The following is a 20,216-nucleotide window of genomic DNA, read 5'->3' on the forward strand; positions in this document are numbered from 1 at the left end:
ACATTTAATGTCATGTTGTTAAAGCTTTTCTAAATTAGTATTCCAATATCAGATTCTTAAATGAAAAGAAAGAACAAGAGAAAGACAAACACTGTATCAACTTAAGCCTCCTCCTTTTCCTGAAAATCAACATTTCTCTTAAAATTTAAGGCATACTTCTAAAGGGCCAGATAAACACTTCAGGCTTTCTGGGCCATGTGGTCACTATTGCAACTATACTCAATGTCTGCTGCTGTCTGAGAAAGTAGCCATAGACAAGAAGTTACTTACAAACAAAAAGTCCACATTTGGCCTGTGAGCCACAGTTGTCCAACCCCTGCCTTAGAAGAACAGACCTAAATATAAGAGTCATCTACAAAATCCAAAACACAAAACAAATGGTTTCCTGTCAGATGTGATGACTGGCTCAGAATCTAACAGTTAATCACTTTAGAACATTTCGATGTTGAACACTTTGGATTTAGCCAACTTTCTGCTTTTGGTTAATATTCTTCTATTTTCAAACTCATGTCATCATGCTTTTCACTGTGGGATAATTCATTTTCATTTAAGAACTTACTGGAATATTATTTATTTAGGGATTTATTTTAAAATTAATAAATGATGTCCATACAATTTAATATTCAATTTAATTTTTAAAAAACTTAATGAAAAATATAACAGAATCAAAAAATTTAAAATAAGTACACTCACTACCCATTCCAGTATTAAGTCATATCAACTATAGACTAGGAAAAATAAATTCAGAAGTGTAATTACTTTAAAATACACTACTTCCACCTTTGTCAATATTTTACATTTATGTATATATTCTGTAGCGGAAGCAGAAATTCTTTCTAAAAACATTATCTCCTTAAAATCTTGAGGTGCATATTATAGCCACAGGCAATATCTGACATATAAAACTGCAGTACAGGCCTTTCAAATTTGGCATTTCACTGGTACAATACAATGACCAACGTATATAATCACTGTACAGTGCCTAGACATTCCAATAAGAACCATTATTTTCTTTAATGTAGAATGATAATACATATTCTACAAGGGGCAGTGAGGTTAGTAATTATATAGGGTGTGTCCCGACATAATTTTCAAACTGTACAATAACACAAACAACTTTGTTAAGGCCATGTTTTATTTGCTGATTAATGGACAAAAGGCAATGTAATTTATTTTCAAGTATTTTCTTGAAAGTCTGTGCTCATAAAAATCATGAAAAGTTGGAAAGACTGTTAAATCACTGAAACTTTAAATATATTGTACACAATCTTGTTTGTACAAAAATACAAGTTAAATATAAACATAAAGCAATTATGATAAGTTTATGTGAATCTGTTTTATGTGATCTTTAGTTATATATAAAAGTTTCTCAGTTCTGTTATTTGAGAAAAGATCAATACCAGATTAAATTACTATCTATTGGCAAAGGGCCCTAAAAAGCTTACTTTAGCATGAATCTTTTACATGGTCAAGTGCACTTCCTAATTTGAAATCACTTAAACACAGGAAAAAAAAGAAAGGAAAGGGTAGTATGTCCATAAACCAACAAATAATTTGGCTGCAATGCATCATAAAACAAAGAAACACCACACATCTGTACAATGAACATTATGTATCACACATACAGGTGTATATGTGTGTACATGTGTGTACGTGCACGCACACGCACACACAGGCGAGAACACAACCCAGTCATAAAACAAAGCCTAATGAGGTGCTGCTTCCAGTTCAATATTCAGCTTTGCATTTTTTCTTACTTCATCAAATGAATAGCTTTTTGTCACCTTCCCATTCTTGAAGACCGTATGGAGAAGATCCTGTACAAATTTAACAATACTGAAGTTTAATGATTTAGACTATCAAGCAAAATACTTAAGCAATATTTCATGGATTAGACTGACTAGTCAAGTACACAGAGATGTTGAGGGTATTTAAATTATGAAATAATTTTATACACAAAGAATGCTGGTGGAGGAGGCAGACAACAAACTACCACCTAAAATGGCTATGTAAAAATATTCAACTTTTATGAAGAGGAATGACCTAAATATTACATTATTAAAACAGTTTTCCTTAAAAGATAAACCAAAACACTTAGTTGACCCATCCCTTTTTTTTCCAGGTGGCAGATGTGTTGCCCAGAACTATGGCTGTCGCTGATAATCACCACTGACAGTCCAACAAGAAAAACCTGCCAGACCTTCCCTTGTTCCCAGCCAACAGGCTCAATCCCAGCTAAACCTGTAAGCCTGGAATTTAATAAACTTGCTAGTTACAGCCTGGCCGGTGCGGCTCCGTGGTTGAGCACCCATGCACCAAGAGGTCACCGGTTCAATTCCCGGTCAGGACACATGCCCAGGTTGTGGGCCCAATTAATTTATTAGTTACAGAATTTTTCCTTTAAAATAAGCAAACAAACAAACAAAAACTCTAAATAAAAAAGAAACCAAACAGAAACAAACAAAAGAAATAATTGATTTCTTTAACTAATGCACAGTGTATATCCAAAAGTCACTGATACACATAATCTATTTGATCCCGACAAGGGTAGCAAAGATAAATTAAGAAATTAGGACTAAATTCCTTTTTGGGTCTGGTAAATCCACTCCTGTCTAAGGAATTATCTGCTTCTAATTTCTCTCTGAAAAATTGTAAGTAATCTACCATGATTGTTTTCCATCTAGTCTGAAGACTGTGATGCATATGACATTATCTAATATTTTTGTCATTCTGTTGTTTTAAAACACACTGCTCTAGTTGTATTTTTCATAAAGTTATACATAATCTATCAAGGAAGGGGGTGGTTCCTATTCTTAAATAAAAATGCTTAGATAATTATAAATTAATTACTGCCTTAAATATTCTTGAATATCTTTCACATATGCTTAACAATCAATGCCCCCCTTTTTTGTTTTTGTTTTTAAGTAATAGTTACAGCTATATCTAAAGTAATTCAGGAAAGTCCTGGTGGCTACAAGAGTTAAATGAAGTCTACCTCGAAGAATTGCATTAACAGGCTATACAAAGAATCTAACTCTAAAAGTTTGTTTAGAAACATACATTTTAAAAATTAAAGGTAACAAAAATGTTATTTCATTCTGGTTTAAAATCTTAAAAAGAATATAATAAAAGTAACAAGCAGAATTTTGATATGGTATGATGAATCTAAAGTAGTAAATTAGTGTTTATTTTTAATGTAAACTATTCTCTGAGAATATATGAGTAGTTTCTCCAGTGGCTTAAAAAATTGAAACTTTATAACTTTTGAGTTCACAAATATAAATGTACTTTTTTGTATGTTAGAGATCATTAGATCATATGGACTACTGTAGCATACTATAAATTTTTCCAGTTTGGTTGACTGAGTCAGAAAACTTGTTTAAGTCTATGTTTCACCATTTATTCGTTATATAATCTGAATCAAGTCATGTAGTTTTCACATCTTACACTACTAAGACAATATAATTTGCCTTTTTGGCCCATAGAGTTGCTGTGTGAATCAAATGAGACTAAAGGAAACCATGTAAACTGGATTCTCTTGTTTTTAAAAATGGAATGCTCTTTAACAACATTTTAGAATTTGGATAAAATAAAAGTCCTTATTTATCTATTAAAATCACCAAAGTTTACTGTAATATAAATAGCTATGAGCAGTGTAAGAATAGCATCCTTTAAGTATTAGTAACTATTCCTAACTATTCCTCTTCAGGAAAAATTCTCTGCTAACTAGCAGTAAGAGTAAGATCAAATACACAGCTTGCTGAGGCTCATTAGTAACTACCCTGCTGGTCACTATTTGGAAACACTTTTACTTTTCTTTGAATGTTACAAAATATTTCACCCAATATGTACAAGTCTTATACTTATGATCTAGCCACTTCTTGTTTTTCATCTTTTTTGGTATGCTAGGTCAGCTACTGTGTATTTTATAATAAAACTAGTTTGTCCTCCAAGAAAAAATTGTTCTGAAAATAATTTAAAATTAAAAAAGCCGCCCTGGCCAGTTTGGCTCAGCGGCTGGAGCGTCTGCCTGTGGACCAGAGAGTCCTGGGTTCGGTTCCCGCTAGGGGCACGTACCAAAAAACTAAATAAAAAATAAATTAAATTAAATTAAATTAAAATAATAATAAAATAAATAAAAAAGCTTACTTTCTCAATTTGGAGAGCTGAGCTACTACTGTTAAAAAAAATAAAAGCAAACAAACCCAATCAGCACAGATACATACATGACCATATTCCTCAAGGTCTCCTTTTCCTTCCTCAAGCGTAACAAAATTTCCTGCTGGTGTCCTGTGTAAAGATAATCGACCCTTTTTGGATCTTTTGTTGGGATCAGCAACTGGGTCCTTGAAGACATTAATCTGGAATCCAAATTCAGAAACAGAAAAAGAAGACTAATTGTCAGAAATGGTCACTCAACTTTCATTTAAAAAAAAACAACAACTACGTATTTAATTTACATACACATTTTAAGGCAATTTATAGGTATAATGAAACCAACCCACACTGGGCTTTTAGAAATATGACTCTAGCCTGTTTTGGAGGACAGAGTGAGTCCTTTGTTAGAAAAAAACAATATCTAAATCTTGGCTATCTTTTCTTACCAATGCAGAATAAATACCTAATACTTCTTTTGTAGGAAGCCTTTGAGGTTAACATGAGATCCTTAAGGTATCTACTTTTTTACCACAGATTGTCTCTAAACCGATCTATGCATAGCACAGGTATGCTACTGAAAAACAAATCAATGTGAACTCATTATATAATTTATGGTTCCAGAACTAGGATTTTACTAAGGTAAAGGCTTTCCTACTTAATAACCTTTGCATTTTGTTACTTTTTACTCTGTTACATTACTGTCAGAAGCAAAAAAGAACTACAGAACCTAAGAACAGAATGTTTGTTTCAGGGTCAGAAAGGTAGGAGGCAAAATATAGTAAGAAGCAGCAACCAGTGATGGCTTTGAAAGGAGAAACAGATGGGTCAATCCCAGAATTCTTCAAAAGGAAGATGGAGGTGAATAAAGCAGGGGACCAAACCAGGCATTGTTAGGAGAATATTTCCCACCCTCACCCTTTGACTCACAGACTCTCAAGAGAATATGAAGAGCTAGGGTGATTGTTGTTCAGCTGCCTAGCAGCTTGGGTTCCCTTATTCTAAGGCTACTAGAACATGATTCTTATATTACAACTCCAATGTTATATTCCACCTTCCTAAAACACTGTTTTGACAATGTTTGCATACTTAGTTATCTTTAATATATGATGCCTAGGTTAGATGACATTCCTGATCAAATATGGTCAACTTTTTTATTCCAAGTTACATACTGAAGCAGTAGAAAAAGATTGACTGGCATTGTCTCTTAATCTCTCATCTTATTTTTCCTAGTCCCCTGTATTCTCCTAAATCATGTTATTACCTAATGTCTCTTTTCTTTCCTTTTTTCCTGAGCCAAGGTCAGTGATATCTGACAAAATATTAACACTTCAGGACCATATTATCTTCTGATTATTGCATTCGATAACTGTATTCTACCTAGATACATAAAGAAGGTACTAACACAGGAGTAAAAGTTAAAGGACATACATACCCCAAGGCCATTGGTTACAACATAACTACACTTGAAGGAACAATTCAAGAGATCTCTTGTTAATTTCTGCAGCAAAGCTCCACCAGAACCGAAAGCAACATTTTCAATACTCCATTTTTTTTGCTTCATGCCTTCTACAATCTAGAATATTAAAAAAATAAAAACAAGCAAAGAAAAACTAAGTAAACTGGAAAAGGAGGTAATTTTCCATAGCCCATATTTTTAATAAAATGTATCTTTATTGTTGAAAGTATTACAGATGTCCTCCTATTTTTCTCCCACTGATCCCCTCCTCCCCATTCTCAAAACCCCCTTTCACTGCACTATTATCTGTGTCCCATGAGCCATACTGATGTATAAAGCATCCCAGAGCTGTCTTAAAACAGTAAATAACAAGATATTAAGGCCTACACATAACTATATCCTATAGTTTCTTTTAAAAGACCCACCTACCCCAAAAAGTACAAAATGAGGAATAAGTGTGGAAGGAAGGAACTTCATAGTCCCTGAATCTATGTTGTTGTCATCACTGTAACTGTGTTAAGGGATGGGGAAATGAAGGAAATTAGAAAAATTGGCTATAAATATCTAAGGTTAGTCGTGTAAACTTGTTTGCCTCCTATAGTTGTTGCCCAGATGCCAGTAGCACAAGCAATGGGACCTAGACATTTGCCCCAAATTTCTACACTGTAGGAATGACTAACCACTCCTAATAAATCTCAATACATATTATCACATATCATAATGCATGTCATATATAATGGGGCATTTAAATAAATCAACAGATATTGATGGTAAAACAATGTAAAATACTCTCTCCTACTTATTGTTCAGACATTGGCAGAGTCATTTTACTCTGGCTAGAACTCCAGTGCCATAAGCAAAATTATGAATACACTGGGCATTAACATTTATCATTGTATAACTTTGGACAGAATGATTATCTACAGGCCAGCTAGAGAGACTGAATGAACATATAGTTCTGGCAGCTACAATAACTTTTTCAAGGGTCACATAATTTAAAAGTTACATTAATTTATTAAGTAAGCTACATTATTAATGTCATTTATATTTCTTTTTCCTAAGTAGGGCTATTTACCTATATGTTAAATATGTCTTATTTAACACATTAAATCACTTTTATGATAGAAAGTTACAAGTGAAATTTAGTAACCATTCCTTTAATTTCACGAGAAAAGTCAAAAGGAAGTATTAGAAAGTCTGGTTTCCTTTTACTGAAACAGAACTTTCAGAAACGATTAGAAAACCATAAGCAAATGAAATCGTTTTATGTAAATGATTAATATAAATTCACCATATTCCCCTCGAATACTAAGAGTTTTCACCTGACATCTATTATTTTCTTTTTTTAAATTTAATTAATTTATTTTTGTTATAGATGTTTCTCCATTTTCCCCCACTGATTCCCCCCTCTCCCTCCCTCCCCGCCCTGTCCCCAGCTTTGTTGTCCATGTCCATTGTTCATGCATACATGCATATAAGTTCTGTAGTTTATCTCTCCCCCACCACTCGCTCTTCTGGGGACTGTCAGTCTGTACCCCACTTCCACGTCTCTGGGACTACCCCATTCCTCAGACTGTTATGTTAATTATATTCCACAAATGAACAGAGAAAGACAAGTATTATATGACATCTATTATTTTCAACACTGAACGATAAAAATATATAAACTCCAATGACCTTCATCTTTTAACAATCCCACATTTAAAAAGGCAAGTTTCTTCTTAAATCTCAACTGCTACATGTGAGAAATCAAGATGAAAACATACACAATTTATTTTAAAGTGATTCCTTAGGCTGTACATAAACGCAGTCTCATGTCTTTATTTTTATATCTAAACCCCAAAGTATACAAAGGTCCTGGATTCAGATTTATTTTTCATTGAAATAACTGTGAACCAAAGTATAACTAAAGCAACAATAAAAACCTAACATTATAAAATTAAGGCATGTTATAATGTAAAAACCTTACATTATAAAACTAAGTTCTTCCAAATTAATTTCAATATGGAAGAAATGCAAAGAGGGAAACAGACAGATAGAAGATAAGGTGGTTTAGTTAAACACACACACACAGAAAATAGTTTTAGACCTGTTGCATGATTATAGATTATGCCTCAGAAGCATAACTATGAGGAAATTACAAAGAACAGTAATCACCTAATGGCATTCTCTGTATTTCTTGCCCAGTTTCTTGAAAATATTCTTCCCATATTGCTGAACCAGAAGTTATAAAATTTAGATAATTTAAAGTTTAAGTGAATTGTTCTGTTAAGAGTACAGGAAATTACAGAAGTAGGAAAAACGTTACTATTTAAAAATATTTACACAATCAGAAGGAAATTTGACTAGACATAAACTGACAAAATTTAAATATTATTCTTTATTTTCCTATTTTATGCCCAAGTTATCTAACTGAAATGAGAAGTCATTATGCCATTAGCATTTAAATAAAATATTTTTGTTATACAATCATATGTCTGAATCATGTACTATAATCTACAAGTGTTTTTACATACTTTCTATTTAGATAAAAAATTGATGTGTTCCTATCATTAATGTTTAAATAAATCTTCTATTTAGTCTTTGGACCAAAATTGTGAGGGCCAGGAGAAACTTCCTAGAAAGATAGAGAAAAGAGTTCTAGGGGAAGAACAGTAGGATAGTTAAAGGGAAAAATAAGAGTCTCACCAATTTTGAGAATTTAGTATCATTTTAATGTCATTAATGAACCACTCCAATGGAGAGGTTTCCATGACAACAAATGACTGAATCCCTAACCAAGATACAAATAGAAAAGAAGGCAATCTGTCTTTTATCCAAAACAAAAGAGATTTTTGTCTCTGTTCGTAAATAAGCAGATTGATTTTGGTGCACACAAGATAGGGTAGGCTTACACTGTAAACTTCACGGGGATGTCACAGGGAAGATGGACTGTGAATAGCAGTCCAAAAAGTGAGGCTGACAGTCAGTAAAAGAAGTCAGTTGTTGGAAATTAAACAGATGTTTCCTTCTGTCAAAATTAAGGAATCTAATTTAGTATACAAACAAAGCAAAACCACTACATGAATTCTGCTTTCTGCTTCTAAAAACTTATTTTGACCGACCTCCAATATGAAGAAAGCAGCTATTACCCTTTAGGTAAATCAACACGAGTACAGTTGCACTATACAAAGTATTAATTCTCTTATTATTCTGTTTAAGGTTTCACCAATGCCAAAGAGTATTTGTCTCAATATCTGACTTCTTGTTCATAGTTAAAGAGAGAGAGAGAGAGAGAGAGAGAGAGAGAGAGAGAGAGAGAGAGAGAGGAAAAGAAAAGAAAGTTAAGAGCTTCAGTTTTTTGAAAGGGAAATATAAATAACCAATTGAACAATCCAACTTAAAAAGCTCACCACTGGAATAAGGAAGGGCAGACATACGCAGTGGGAAGAGCCCGGGACTAATGGGGTTTTCTGAAATTGGTATAGTATCCTGCCCGTGTTTCTTCACTTGAATGGTGGACAAAGGGAGTACCTGCTAAACTGCCTAAAATGTAGGAGTGGGTAATAGTTCTTAAGTGATACCCAGATAAAAAACCTTTAATTCAACTGAGCTAAGGAGACACCAGCAATTACATATACCAGCTGGAATTTCTATAATCAGGTCCTCCTCCTCCTCACTGCTGACTTTTCTTCTATTTCTTCTTTCTCTTTCACATGCAAGCCCCTGATGTCTTAGAGGAGTCTGGGGGAGTTTCCACTTAGGCAAAGCAGTTTGGGAGAGTTGATGGAAGAAACCTCATTTCTGTTATTGCAAGAATACCTATTCCAGATACCTCTCCCTCTGGAACTCTACATGCACATCACCACAGAAATACTATTTGTTATATTCAGTAGTTCTTACTTTTAAATGAATCTTTGGAAAACAAACTATAATTTGGGTACTGATCTCACATGAACCACATCAAACTTTTCAAACTGAAAAATCTTTGATAACTTGTGTTAGACAAGTGGATGCCATTGGAGACTCTATATTAAAATGTCAGTGTTTTACAATGGCAGACAGTCCACATTATGATATCAGTGACGGTGTTAACTTTTATGGAGTGTATTTTATGAAATTATAGCTCTTCAGGAGAATAAAAGCAAAAGTTTTAATACTTACACTATTTGGCTAAATCTAACAATAATAGTGATGACAGTCGAGGCTTAATTTAGAAGAGCTGACAAACCATTTTACAATTTTGAAAAAAAGCATGTATTAATACCATTTGACTTTCATATTGTTAGAGTATGTGACGCTCCCTTCTATTAAAACTGAGACCTATATGAGCAGTGTCAGGACTTGTTTTATATATAAGGAATATTCCTTGACTGACATTTTCTCTTTCATAGTGATATTTCTTTAGGCTCATCATCAAGAATGGCCAGTGAGAAATGGAATAGTAAATGTGGTTTGGTTGGTACTTCTATACTTTAAGTTACTATTATTTATAACATTTAAACAATTAATAGAAAAGACATAAACACTTATGAAAAGAATCACAGTATTTTGTGCTAAAATGATAAATGTGTTGTTTATCAAACTAATAAAAAGGAACTTAATTATGATTACCGTACTGGAATATTTAATATAAACTATAAACACGTACCTCTTGTAAGGTATTAATATCTACTCCATCCCCTTGAATAACTCGAAGATAAGGTGGCAGCAACTTGTAGCCCTTTGAGTTCTCAGTAATAGGAAATTTCTTACCTAAAATATCCAAAACCTGTACAGAAAAATACACACCCAACACAAAATAACTGAAAGTGAAAAAAAGTGTAAAAGCTTTCCAAAGTTAAAAAGTGACTTTGCTTTGCTAGATAATCTTGAGAATATAATCAATTAACTTAAAAAATTTTACAGCACTTTTAATTTGCATTTTTCTGCTTGTGCCCATTAGTTGTATTTGGTTTAATTTTGATAAAACAAATATGAACCCATTTGAATTACAAAGTTCAGAGAAATATGATATGCAGGAAAAGCTGGAAATGGAGCACTTATAATGCAGTTTCTCTAAAATTTTCACTTAAAGATGACACTCATTTCTCAAGCCAAATTGCATAATATGCAAATCACACCACTTACTCATTAACCACTAGATGTTTTGTAGCAGCTGAAATACCTAAACATTGATTTAAAATTTCTCAGAAAGCTTGGTCAGTGATTCAAAAGACCTATCAGACAATTTTTCTCTCCAACAATCACTCCCTTTTCCTAAATAAACTGATTTAAGATTCTAATGATAAAAAAATTCCATATTGATGACTATTCTTAAAACTAGGTCTACATATTTACAAGATAACAGGTAAAACATGAAATCTGTTAAGTTTGCCAAAACCACATGTGTTAATATTTCAGGCTAAGATAAGGCTTTAAGATTGGCTTATTATTAATAGGATCGGAAAAGACTTCCTTGATTCTATATTACCCTTTTCTTAAGGGGTAATTTATCATCTAAATATTAGCTGGGAAAATGTGGTAAAGTCAGAAGGTGACAATAGATACTTGGCTTATTTTACATGTTGTATGTGACTTTAAGTTCTTTAATCTCTAAGTCTGTCTCTTTGTTTATAAAAAAGAGAATGTAATACTTGTTATAGGGTTTTCATAGAGATTAAATGGCACAACTTAAGTAAAGCACCTTACACAATATTTTTCTAGTAGTAAGGATCAAATAGTCTGCTCTTATTTAGTGCTTTTCAAAGAAGACAAACCAAGTCCTGCCAAAGAGTATTTGTCTCAATATTTGACTTCTTGTTCATAGTTAAAAAGAAAAAGAGAGAGACTAAAAATAGACAGCACTCTATGCTGAGGATCAGAGTATCTTTAAATAATCACTACTTGAAAAGTGTTTCCAAATTTTTTTACTACATCATCTTGCATATATTTCTTTTGCATTAAGAACTTCAAAAGTATAGCAATGACTTGTGATAAAGGAAAAGAAACAAACCATAAACTTGTTAACTAAATCACAGGCTTCATTAAAATGGTAATGCTATTAAATAATTTTGAAAGCAAGCAGAAAATATTCAACAGTACTAAACTGTCTCTTTGACAGTTTATACAAGTAACCCATAACTCAGGGTATCCTTTCTGTAATAAATGTGTGACCTTGGGCAAATCTATTGCTCTCTCTGTGCTGCAACTCTGAAATAAGATCCAGATAGCTCTGAAATGGTGTGTGTATAAATAAAATTAAAAGTAGTGTTGATGCAGCTGCTTGATAGGCATTTTAATAATCAAGTTATGTATTAAAATTTACCTTTAATACAGTGTCAAGAGGATTTCCAGAATCAGGTCTGATTATTAGTGGTGCCTCTGTACTTCTTGATACTATTAAATGTCTTAGATCTTCACCCCATATTTTCTCACACGCATTATAAATGTCATAGCTATCGCTGACCACAGATACAGGCACTGATGAAAACTGTGTTACTATATGTTCAAAAGCATCTTTTTCATGGTCTTTCCCCCAAGCTGTTATGGTACTAGAAAACAAAATGAAAATACAGATTTACTCAGGCATACACATAACCTGTTCCTGAATCATATGTCATGTTTACTATACTATACCATCAACACTGCAGAGAGAGAGTAAGTGATTTAGTTTAATGAATGCACATCAGGTCAGTTGAATAGCTGGGCCAAACCACCCCTTGGATAATTTCTTTAAAGACTAAAAAAGTAATATTCCTCCTCTCCAATAATTATATTAGCTTTTAAGTCATACTTAAGTTTTTTGGGGGTATTTAAACTCAGTGAAGTAAAAAGCACTTACTTAATGAATGCACTCTATTTGCTATGTCAAGATGTTAGAAATAATGAACACATGCTCCCATTATTTGCTAGACAATGTAAGCACCTGGCTTCCTCCTGTGAATTTTCAAAACCATGTACCAATAATAGTAGGCATACATTTGATCTTTTTTATCTTTCAAATCTCATACTTAAAGGCAATTACTTAACTATACTATAAATACATATAGTCAACTAACTCTTCACCTGTTATATCTTCAAATGGCCAGTAACAGTCATTTATGTCATTTACAGATTACTCACTACTAATTAATATATGTCCAGGGAATAAGAATTTTAATATTTAGTTTGGGCAAAACATCATTTAGATGGGAAATAAAGTGTGAAAGTTTATCTGAGTGATTTTTACAGTGTCCTCAATAATAGTTCTTCTTACTAAATAGATTAGTATTATGTAACTTAAGTACTTGTTAGTTTATTAATACAGGGGTGGACAAAAGTAGCTTAATAATAATAATAAAATTAATAATATAAGAATAAACTGTTTTACATACTTACAACTATAAACCTACTTTTGCCTACCCCCATATACAATTTTTGAAATTCCTAAACAGAATAATGAAATTTGAAAATTTCCATTTTCTCATGTCAAGCAATTTTTCTTTCTTCCCTAATTTTCTAGTCTTTACTTCTACCCCATTTTTATAAGTAAAATAATGAAAAGTAAGACAACCCATTCATTTACTATAGAACCCCATTTAGGTATACATTGATCTCAAAACTGTTTGAAGAATCTTATTAATTTAGGTTTGCAATTGTCATTTTATTTGTTCTTTTCTTCTACAGGACTGGAGTAAACAACTTTTCCTGTGCTGTCAATGGCATGCTGGTGATAGAAGAGCATGTACAAGTCAGGATTATAAAGACAACTATTCAGAGAGAGTACTCTTGTTTGAAATGGAAAGACAGCCTATTTATACAGTGAACACTCTCCTAGTAGCTACAATGCCAACTTTCTAATTCATGCAAGCATCTGCAGGCTATGGGAAAATTAAGACATAAAGAAAAAAAACTCCTTCATGTCAAGAATTGCTACTGTCCTCTATATAAGGGAGAAACTTAAGAGCAAAGAATACCAGTACTGGAGAGCTTTGTAATTGAATGCAGTTATGTTTTACTAGCACTGTATCAATACAGTCATCTAACTCTGCTATTTGTGTTCATCATGTCTAGAAAAGGTAATTGTTCATTTTTAGCTCTCATCTTATTTGCTTTCTCTGTGGCCTCTGAACTTCCTTGAAGCTTTCTTTTCCATGACTTCAATGACACCTCCCATGTTTTGATTTTTTTTCTCTATTTCTATGGCTCCTTTTCAGTCTCCTCCAGATGCTATCCTCTCTCCTTTCTTCAATCTGACCAAAGGCTCTGATTTGGGCACTGTCTCCCTTTATACACCTACATGTGTGAAAAACACCATAGCTTTTAAAAAATACCCTTTTAGTGAGGGTATTCCAAAATCTGTACCCTAGCCCAGGTTTTGCTTCTGTATTCCAGGTGCACTTTGTTACGTAGGAAGATGAGTTATCTTCATCTCATCATTCCATAGACATTTCCTACAGCATCCTCTATATAATCCAATTTTCACACCCATTCTTTTAGTACAGTATTTGGAATATGGACATTATAAATATTTATTCAATGAATTATACTCATACTAATTTTCCAATTTAAAGTAACAAATTAGATACTTTTCCAAAATTTGAGGGAAAAGTTATGTAATGGAATATTTCTAAATTCAGATTCATACATTTTTAAAGAAAATATAAGAATAATGGCAGTGCTGTAAAATTTAAGTTGTTATTTTAAAGTTATTTTAGATGTTAGCTCATTTATTCTCAATGAGCTTCTGATATTAAAGATGTAAAATTTTAGCAGCTTCTTTTGTTTGGTTGGATGAACTGAAAAACAGAGAGATAAGTGACTTGCCCAAGGTCACCCAGTATATCAGCTATACAGTTCTATTAATTATACAATGTTGTTGTTTAAAAGACTTTTCTATTTAAGGACATCTGAAATACTCTTCTATATTAAGAAGTCGAACACTTACGAATGTAAAAATGTAATAAATATTATGTGACTCTAAGTAAAACGGATTTTCACCATTTTATCACGAAAGCCCTAAAGAAGATACTTTCTTTATTCTCAGATTTATAGTACCATACTCATGTTGTTACTTTAAAACAAAACCATTAGTCAAGGGTCTAACACATGGATACTACATTAAGTTTTAAAAGATGTACATACATCTTAGTTGAAAATAAAAATACTGTAACCCTAAAACCATTCTTTGTTGATAATTTTTCCCAGTTTCACTAGTCTTAAATGAGGTTTTCAATAAGGTACTACTAATACAGTAATCCTCATAAATGTTAGCAGAATCTATTCTCTATTGAACCCCAGTTCCAACCATCAAATTCTAGCGATTTCATCCCCCAAGCCATTGTTCATGTTTATCCACTTCTTTCCATTTATTTAGACACTTGGTTTTGAACCTCATTCTCTCTCAAAACTGCTGCAATAGCTCTCCTATAAAGCCTACTACCTTCTATTTCTTTTCCAATTCAGAAGATATCCTGCTAACAAAATGTTTCTAAAACATTTCTCTGACATTGCTTCTTTGCTTGAAAACTTCAATGCCCACTCCCATTAGAAAATGGAGTTTGGGGCCTGGGCAGTGTGGTTCAATGGTTGAGCGTCAACTCATGCACCAGGAGGTCACCGGTTGGATTCTTGGTCACGGCACATGCCCAGGTTATGGGCCCAATCCCCAGTGTGGGGTATGCAGGAGGCGGCCAATCGATCTTCTCTCACTGATGTTTCTACCTCTCTCTCCCTTCTCTCTCTAAAATCAATAAAGAAAAAAAAACAAAACATCCAAGCAATTTCCAACTCATGTCTTCTTAAAAAAAAAAGAAAATGGAGTTCAAATAATCTAGCATAAATTTGAGGGCCTTCAGTAACCTGTCTTCCCAGTTTAACCTATGTTACCTCCAGTCTCTATGTTTTATCTGATTCCCTAAACACATTCAGTCTCCTCTTTCATTCCTGCTGTTTCAGTACAATGCCTGACACATGACAGGCATGCAGGAAATATTCACTTAGAGAATGCCCCATGACTGCCATTAAATTTTACCATTATTGTCCTGGCCAGTTTGGCTCAGTGGTTAGGGCGCCAGTCCATGGACCCATGAGTTGCGGGTTTGATTCTGGTCAAGGGCACATATCTCGGTTGCAGTTCGTCCCCAGCCCTGGTCAGGGTTGTACAGGAGGCAACCAATCTATGTCTCACACCAATGTTTATCTCTCTCTCTCTCTCCTCCTCCCCACCTCCCTCCCATGCTATCTGAAGGTAAATAGGGGAAAAAAATATATATCCTCAGGTGAGAATTTAAAAAAGCTGTGGTACATATATACAATGGAATACTATGCAGCTGTAAGAAAGATCTCTTATCCTTTGAGACAACATGGAGGGACTTTGAGAGTATAATGCTAAGCAAAAATAAGCCAAACAGAGAAAGACAAATATCACATGATTTCACTTATTTGTGGAATATAATGAACAAGGTGGGCTGATGAACGAAATAGATCCAGAGACATAGAAAGGAGTACGGTTCAGACTGACAAACCTCAGAGTGGGGTGGGGGGTGGGGGGATGAGATGAACCAAAGAACTTATATGCATGTATGTATAACCAATGGTCATAGACAACAATGCTAGGGGTGTGGGAGGGCCGGATGAGGAGGAGGGAGTCTGGGGGTGGGAGGAAGGAGAAACAAACATCTCTAACAAAAAATAAATTAATAAAAAGTGAAAAAAAAAAAGCCAAACATGTAGAATAGGAAAAAGAATAACAAAAGAGATAAAAAAGAAATTTTACCATTCTTTCAAAAAGTCAAGATTTCATATACCATGTCTATAAAACCTTTCTTGTACCTCCTTAAAAGTACTTAGTCAATAAAGAAGAATGCTAGTATACTATTTTACACTGAAGATAAAGTCAGTTTTCATCTATCCCTTGTAGCATTCAGTAGACTGCCTTGAATACAAGCTCAGCTTTTGTATCATGTAAAACAAGTGCTTAAGATATATCAATGATTTTTTTTAAAGCTCAGCTTTATTCTAAACTTACTACTCATTTTGGCACCCCGCAATATTTAAGTATAAGTAGGATTTAATAAACCTCTTCAACCAGTAAATAAATTTTGTTATAAGAACCAGAAATTAGGTTGGGCATGTGTTTTAAAAACAAGTTAACTCTAGGATCAGAGCAGATGCTTCCTAGATTATAACTTCCTTCTAGTTCAACTTGAGAGGGTTTAGCAAGATCAGATAAGGAAGCAAAAGAAGAATCTGAACTCTCTTCCATTTCATCAAAAGAGTTTTCTCAGCCCTGGCCAGTTTGGCTCAGTGGTTAAAGCGTTGGCCTGCGGTCCAGAGAGACCTGGGTTCAGTTCCCGCTAAGGGCGCATACCTCGGTTACAGTTTGTCCCCGGCCTTGGTTGGGTTGTGCGGGTGGCAGCCACTTGATGTGTCCCTTTCATGTCGATGTTTCTCTCTCTTCCTCTCTCTCCCTCCCACTCTATCTGAACAAAAAATGGAAAAATGTCTTCATGTGAGAAAAAAAAAAAAAAGTTTACTCGTTCATTTACAATCGAGGGTTCTGGGTCCAGATGACAATTTCCAAGGCAAAGATAGCTAAGGTCATGTAGAAGAGCAGAGAAAGGGAAAAAAGTGACCAGGTTTTACAGGGAGTGTTTCTAGACTTAATTTAACACATAAAATCTATCTGCATATGGCAACAGAGCAACTGAAAAGGTCATTTAAAAAAAAAAAACCTATATGGCAATATACCAGTTGAAAAGAAGTTCTTAAATTGTTTCTATTAGGGTGGTTAAAAGTTTTCTACCTCCCTGATACTAGTCTTTATACAAAGTACAAATAATGAATTTGTATTGCTTAAGTACATGATGATTTACTGGAGTTTATGGCTCTGTAGTTAAGCAAAACATCTTTGAATTATAAATATAAGAAAGAAAAAAACCTCAGTAATTACAGAAAACAAATGTTTAGATAAGAGAATGAAACAATTTTACCTGTGCTCTGCCGCTGGAATAGAATAGCCTGGAACAGGATCTTTTGTTCCATAGTATTTTTTAATTAAAGCAATTCCTGCTACTGTGTCCGTTCCTTTGAAGTTAACCAAATGAGCAGATGCTCCTATGCCAGCAGTCTAGAATATAAACCATTAGCCAAAATTCAGACCCATACTTGAGGTACAGAGCATAGCTCCCAAAGAACTATGTCTTCTGTTATTCTTAGAGAGGTATTTAACTATTATCAGAGATAATAGTTCCTACGACAAAGATCTAGTTTTTCTTAAGTATTTAAGGATTCAATTGTTACTTCCTCAAAGAGAACTATTTACTAAGGCCTACCCCCATTTCCCATCACTCTCTTTTCCCCTACTCTGCCTAATGCTTCTCTGTAGCACTATCTGACATCTGCTATATTTATTATATCTATCTGTCAGTCCACCAACCCACCCATCTAATCTATAAAGGATAGAAAAATTTATTGAAGGCTATATTCCATGTACTTTGAACACAGGCTAACACACAGTAGGTACTTAATCTTCTGACTAAATCTCTGGAATTCAAAATGTGGCCTATGTAGAACCAACACCAATCCCATAACTTCTCAGAAAGTTTATGATGGTAAACTACTGACAATGTACATTTTATTCAATGAGGTTCATATCAGTTTCTTACCTCTTGGGAAGAGACTCCTCTGTAGCCAAAATCATGCAACTTGTATTCCAGACCATCTAAGTTACCAGATGTTTCTAACAAATATTTGGCCAATATTTTCTTCTGCTCTCTAGAATTTGTGGCCACAGTGATTGGATACCAGGACTGAACAAGAATAGTCTGTAGTAATAAAATTAACCACAAATATGAATACATAAACTATTGGGTTCTTTTTGAGGAAAATCCTAGCTTTCTCTGGAGGTATGTTCTGGACTTCCATACTCCCAGAAATTCCATTTAGACATTTCAACTGTGTAACAGGATGCCAACACAAGCATTCCAGATACAGTGCATAGCTCGGCTCTCAAACCAGCAACATGAAGGAAAAGCATACCAGACCCTTAACAGTTGAGAATGTCACATTTCTACTGAAATCTCCAAAGAAGTAAATAATAGTTAGAAAGACTATCTGTGATGAAGGACCAACTTAAAAAAAATTTTCAATCTACCACGAAGCAATTGTTTTATAAAATACACACACACTTGGATGGTGGGGTAATAACCATAAAAGTTTCTAAATGTTTATTATCCCTGATCTCTATATTTAATGGGAATCTGCATCAAATGGTTCATGGACCAGCATTGGTCCGTGGACTACACCTTAAATAGAATGGATCTAAGGTTATTCATTTATTCCTCTAGGTAGACTTGGATCTAATATGACTAGTGGTAGGTTATATACTTGAGATACTTTTGCTTAGCACCAGAGAATGCTATTCACTGAGTTATGCTTCATTGTCCTTGGCTTTTATCAAAAGTCATTATAAAAAGGCCACGCGAAACATTTCTGCCTATGTTGTAAAACTGTGAGAGCACTGTTATTTTATAACTTAGTACCTATTATATAAATTCCCAAATGAGAACATGGAAGAATTGCTAGGTTCCTAATGTCTGCTAAGAACTATACCTTGGTTTCCTTTTTTTCCCTGGCTGCCAAGAAAGTCTTACGCTTAATCATGGCAACCATATTAATTATTATGGTATGGGAATTCATTTCTTTTCCATAATAGGTTCATAATTTTTATTTTATAATCAGAGAGTCTATTATTAGAAGCAGCCTCAAATTTGATTTAGAAAGACCTATGACAACAATGTCTGAGTTCAATCAAAAAGCTACTTAATGTACTAATTAAATTTTATAAAACTAGCTTTTACTGATACCAGTTAAGTGATCAATAAATAAATAAAAACAAGATTATTTAATCTTAGACTTCCAAACTCAGTCACCAAAAACAACAAACTGTAGCATTAGACTCCTATTACTAATTAATATGGCCTCAAATCTTTGCAGCTTCTCTTATCAAGAGATGGAATCTGTTTCTCCATCCCTTGATTCTGGGCTGTCTTTATGATTTCTTTTTAACCAACAGAATGTGGCAGAAGTCATATTGTATGACTTTCAAGAGGTTTTGCAGCTCTCATTCTCCTAGATCCTTGAGACTACAATGTTGTGAAGGAGCCCAAGCTACTGAGAGAGGCCCAGCAGTCTCTGCTATGTTAGTGAGCCCCAGACATGGGAGTCAGGGCATTTTAGACTGTCCTGTTCTAGCTGTACCCTCAGCTGAATGAAGACACAACGTCCAAGCAAGAGCATCAGAGAACCATCTAGTCAACTACAGACTTAAGAGAAATGATGGCTATTTTATTTTGGGGTAGTTTGTTAAATAGCATTAGAAAACTAAAGCAATTACTAACTTAAACTCTATAACCAAGCACTTCTAATCTCTAACCACTTTGTTGCTGAAACTACTCTATTGATTGCACTGCCAATGCCCTTATCCTACCTCTAATCTTTAGCTTCTCTGACTTACTCTTCATACCACTTGTTATCATTCTAAAGGGAATATTTTATTTAGGTTGTGTCATTCCTAAAAATCCTTTAATGACTATTGTCTATAGGGAGAAATGGCAATTCATATAGAAATTTGAGGCTTGCTATAATCTCACCTTGTTTA

At 33.9% G+C, this 20,216-nt stretch overlaps 1 protein-coding gene across 1 annotated transcript in view; it reads right to left on the minus strand.

Moving 5' to 3' along the window:
- Window positions 1–681: 681 nt before the first annotated feature.
- Window positions 682–20,216, minus strand: part of NAMPT (nicotinamide phosphoribosyltransferase) — a 31,601-nt gene continuing 12,066 nt past the window's right edge. The window contains exons 5-11 of the mRNA XM_036246636.1: window positions 18,223–18,381; window positions 17,548–17,684; window positions 11,901–12,126; window positions 10,245–10,364; window positions 5,591–5,731; window positions 4,227–4,361; window positions 682–1,817 (exon numbers count right to left, since the gene is read on the minus strand). Of these exons, the coding sequence (XP_036102529.1) occupies window positions 1,707–1,817; window positions 4,227–4,361; window positions 5,591–5,731; window positions 10,245–10,364; window positions 11,901–12,126; window positions 17,548–17,684; window positions 18,223–18,381 (1,029 nt within the window). The 3' untranslated portion in view covers window positions 682–1,706. The remainder of the gene's footprint in view (window positions 1,818–4,226; window positions 4,362–5,590; window positions 5,732–10,244; window positions 10,365–11,900; window positions 12,127–17,547; window positions 17,685–18,222; window positions 18,382–20,216) is intronic.

This window comes from Molossus molossus, unplaced genomic scaffold, assembly GCF_014108415.1.
Source record: "Molossus molossus isolate mMolMol1 unplaced genomic scaffold, mMolMol1.p scaffold_m16_p_7, whole genome shotgun sequence".
Taxonomy (NCBI): domain Eukaryota; kingdom Metazoa; phylum Chordata; class Mammalia; order Chiroptera; family Molossidae; genus Molossus; species Molossus molossus.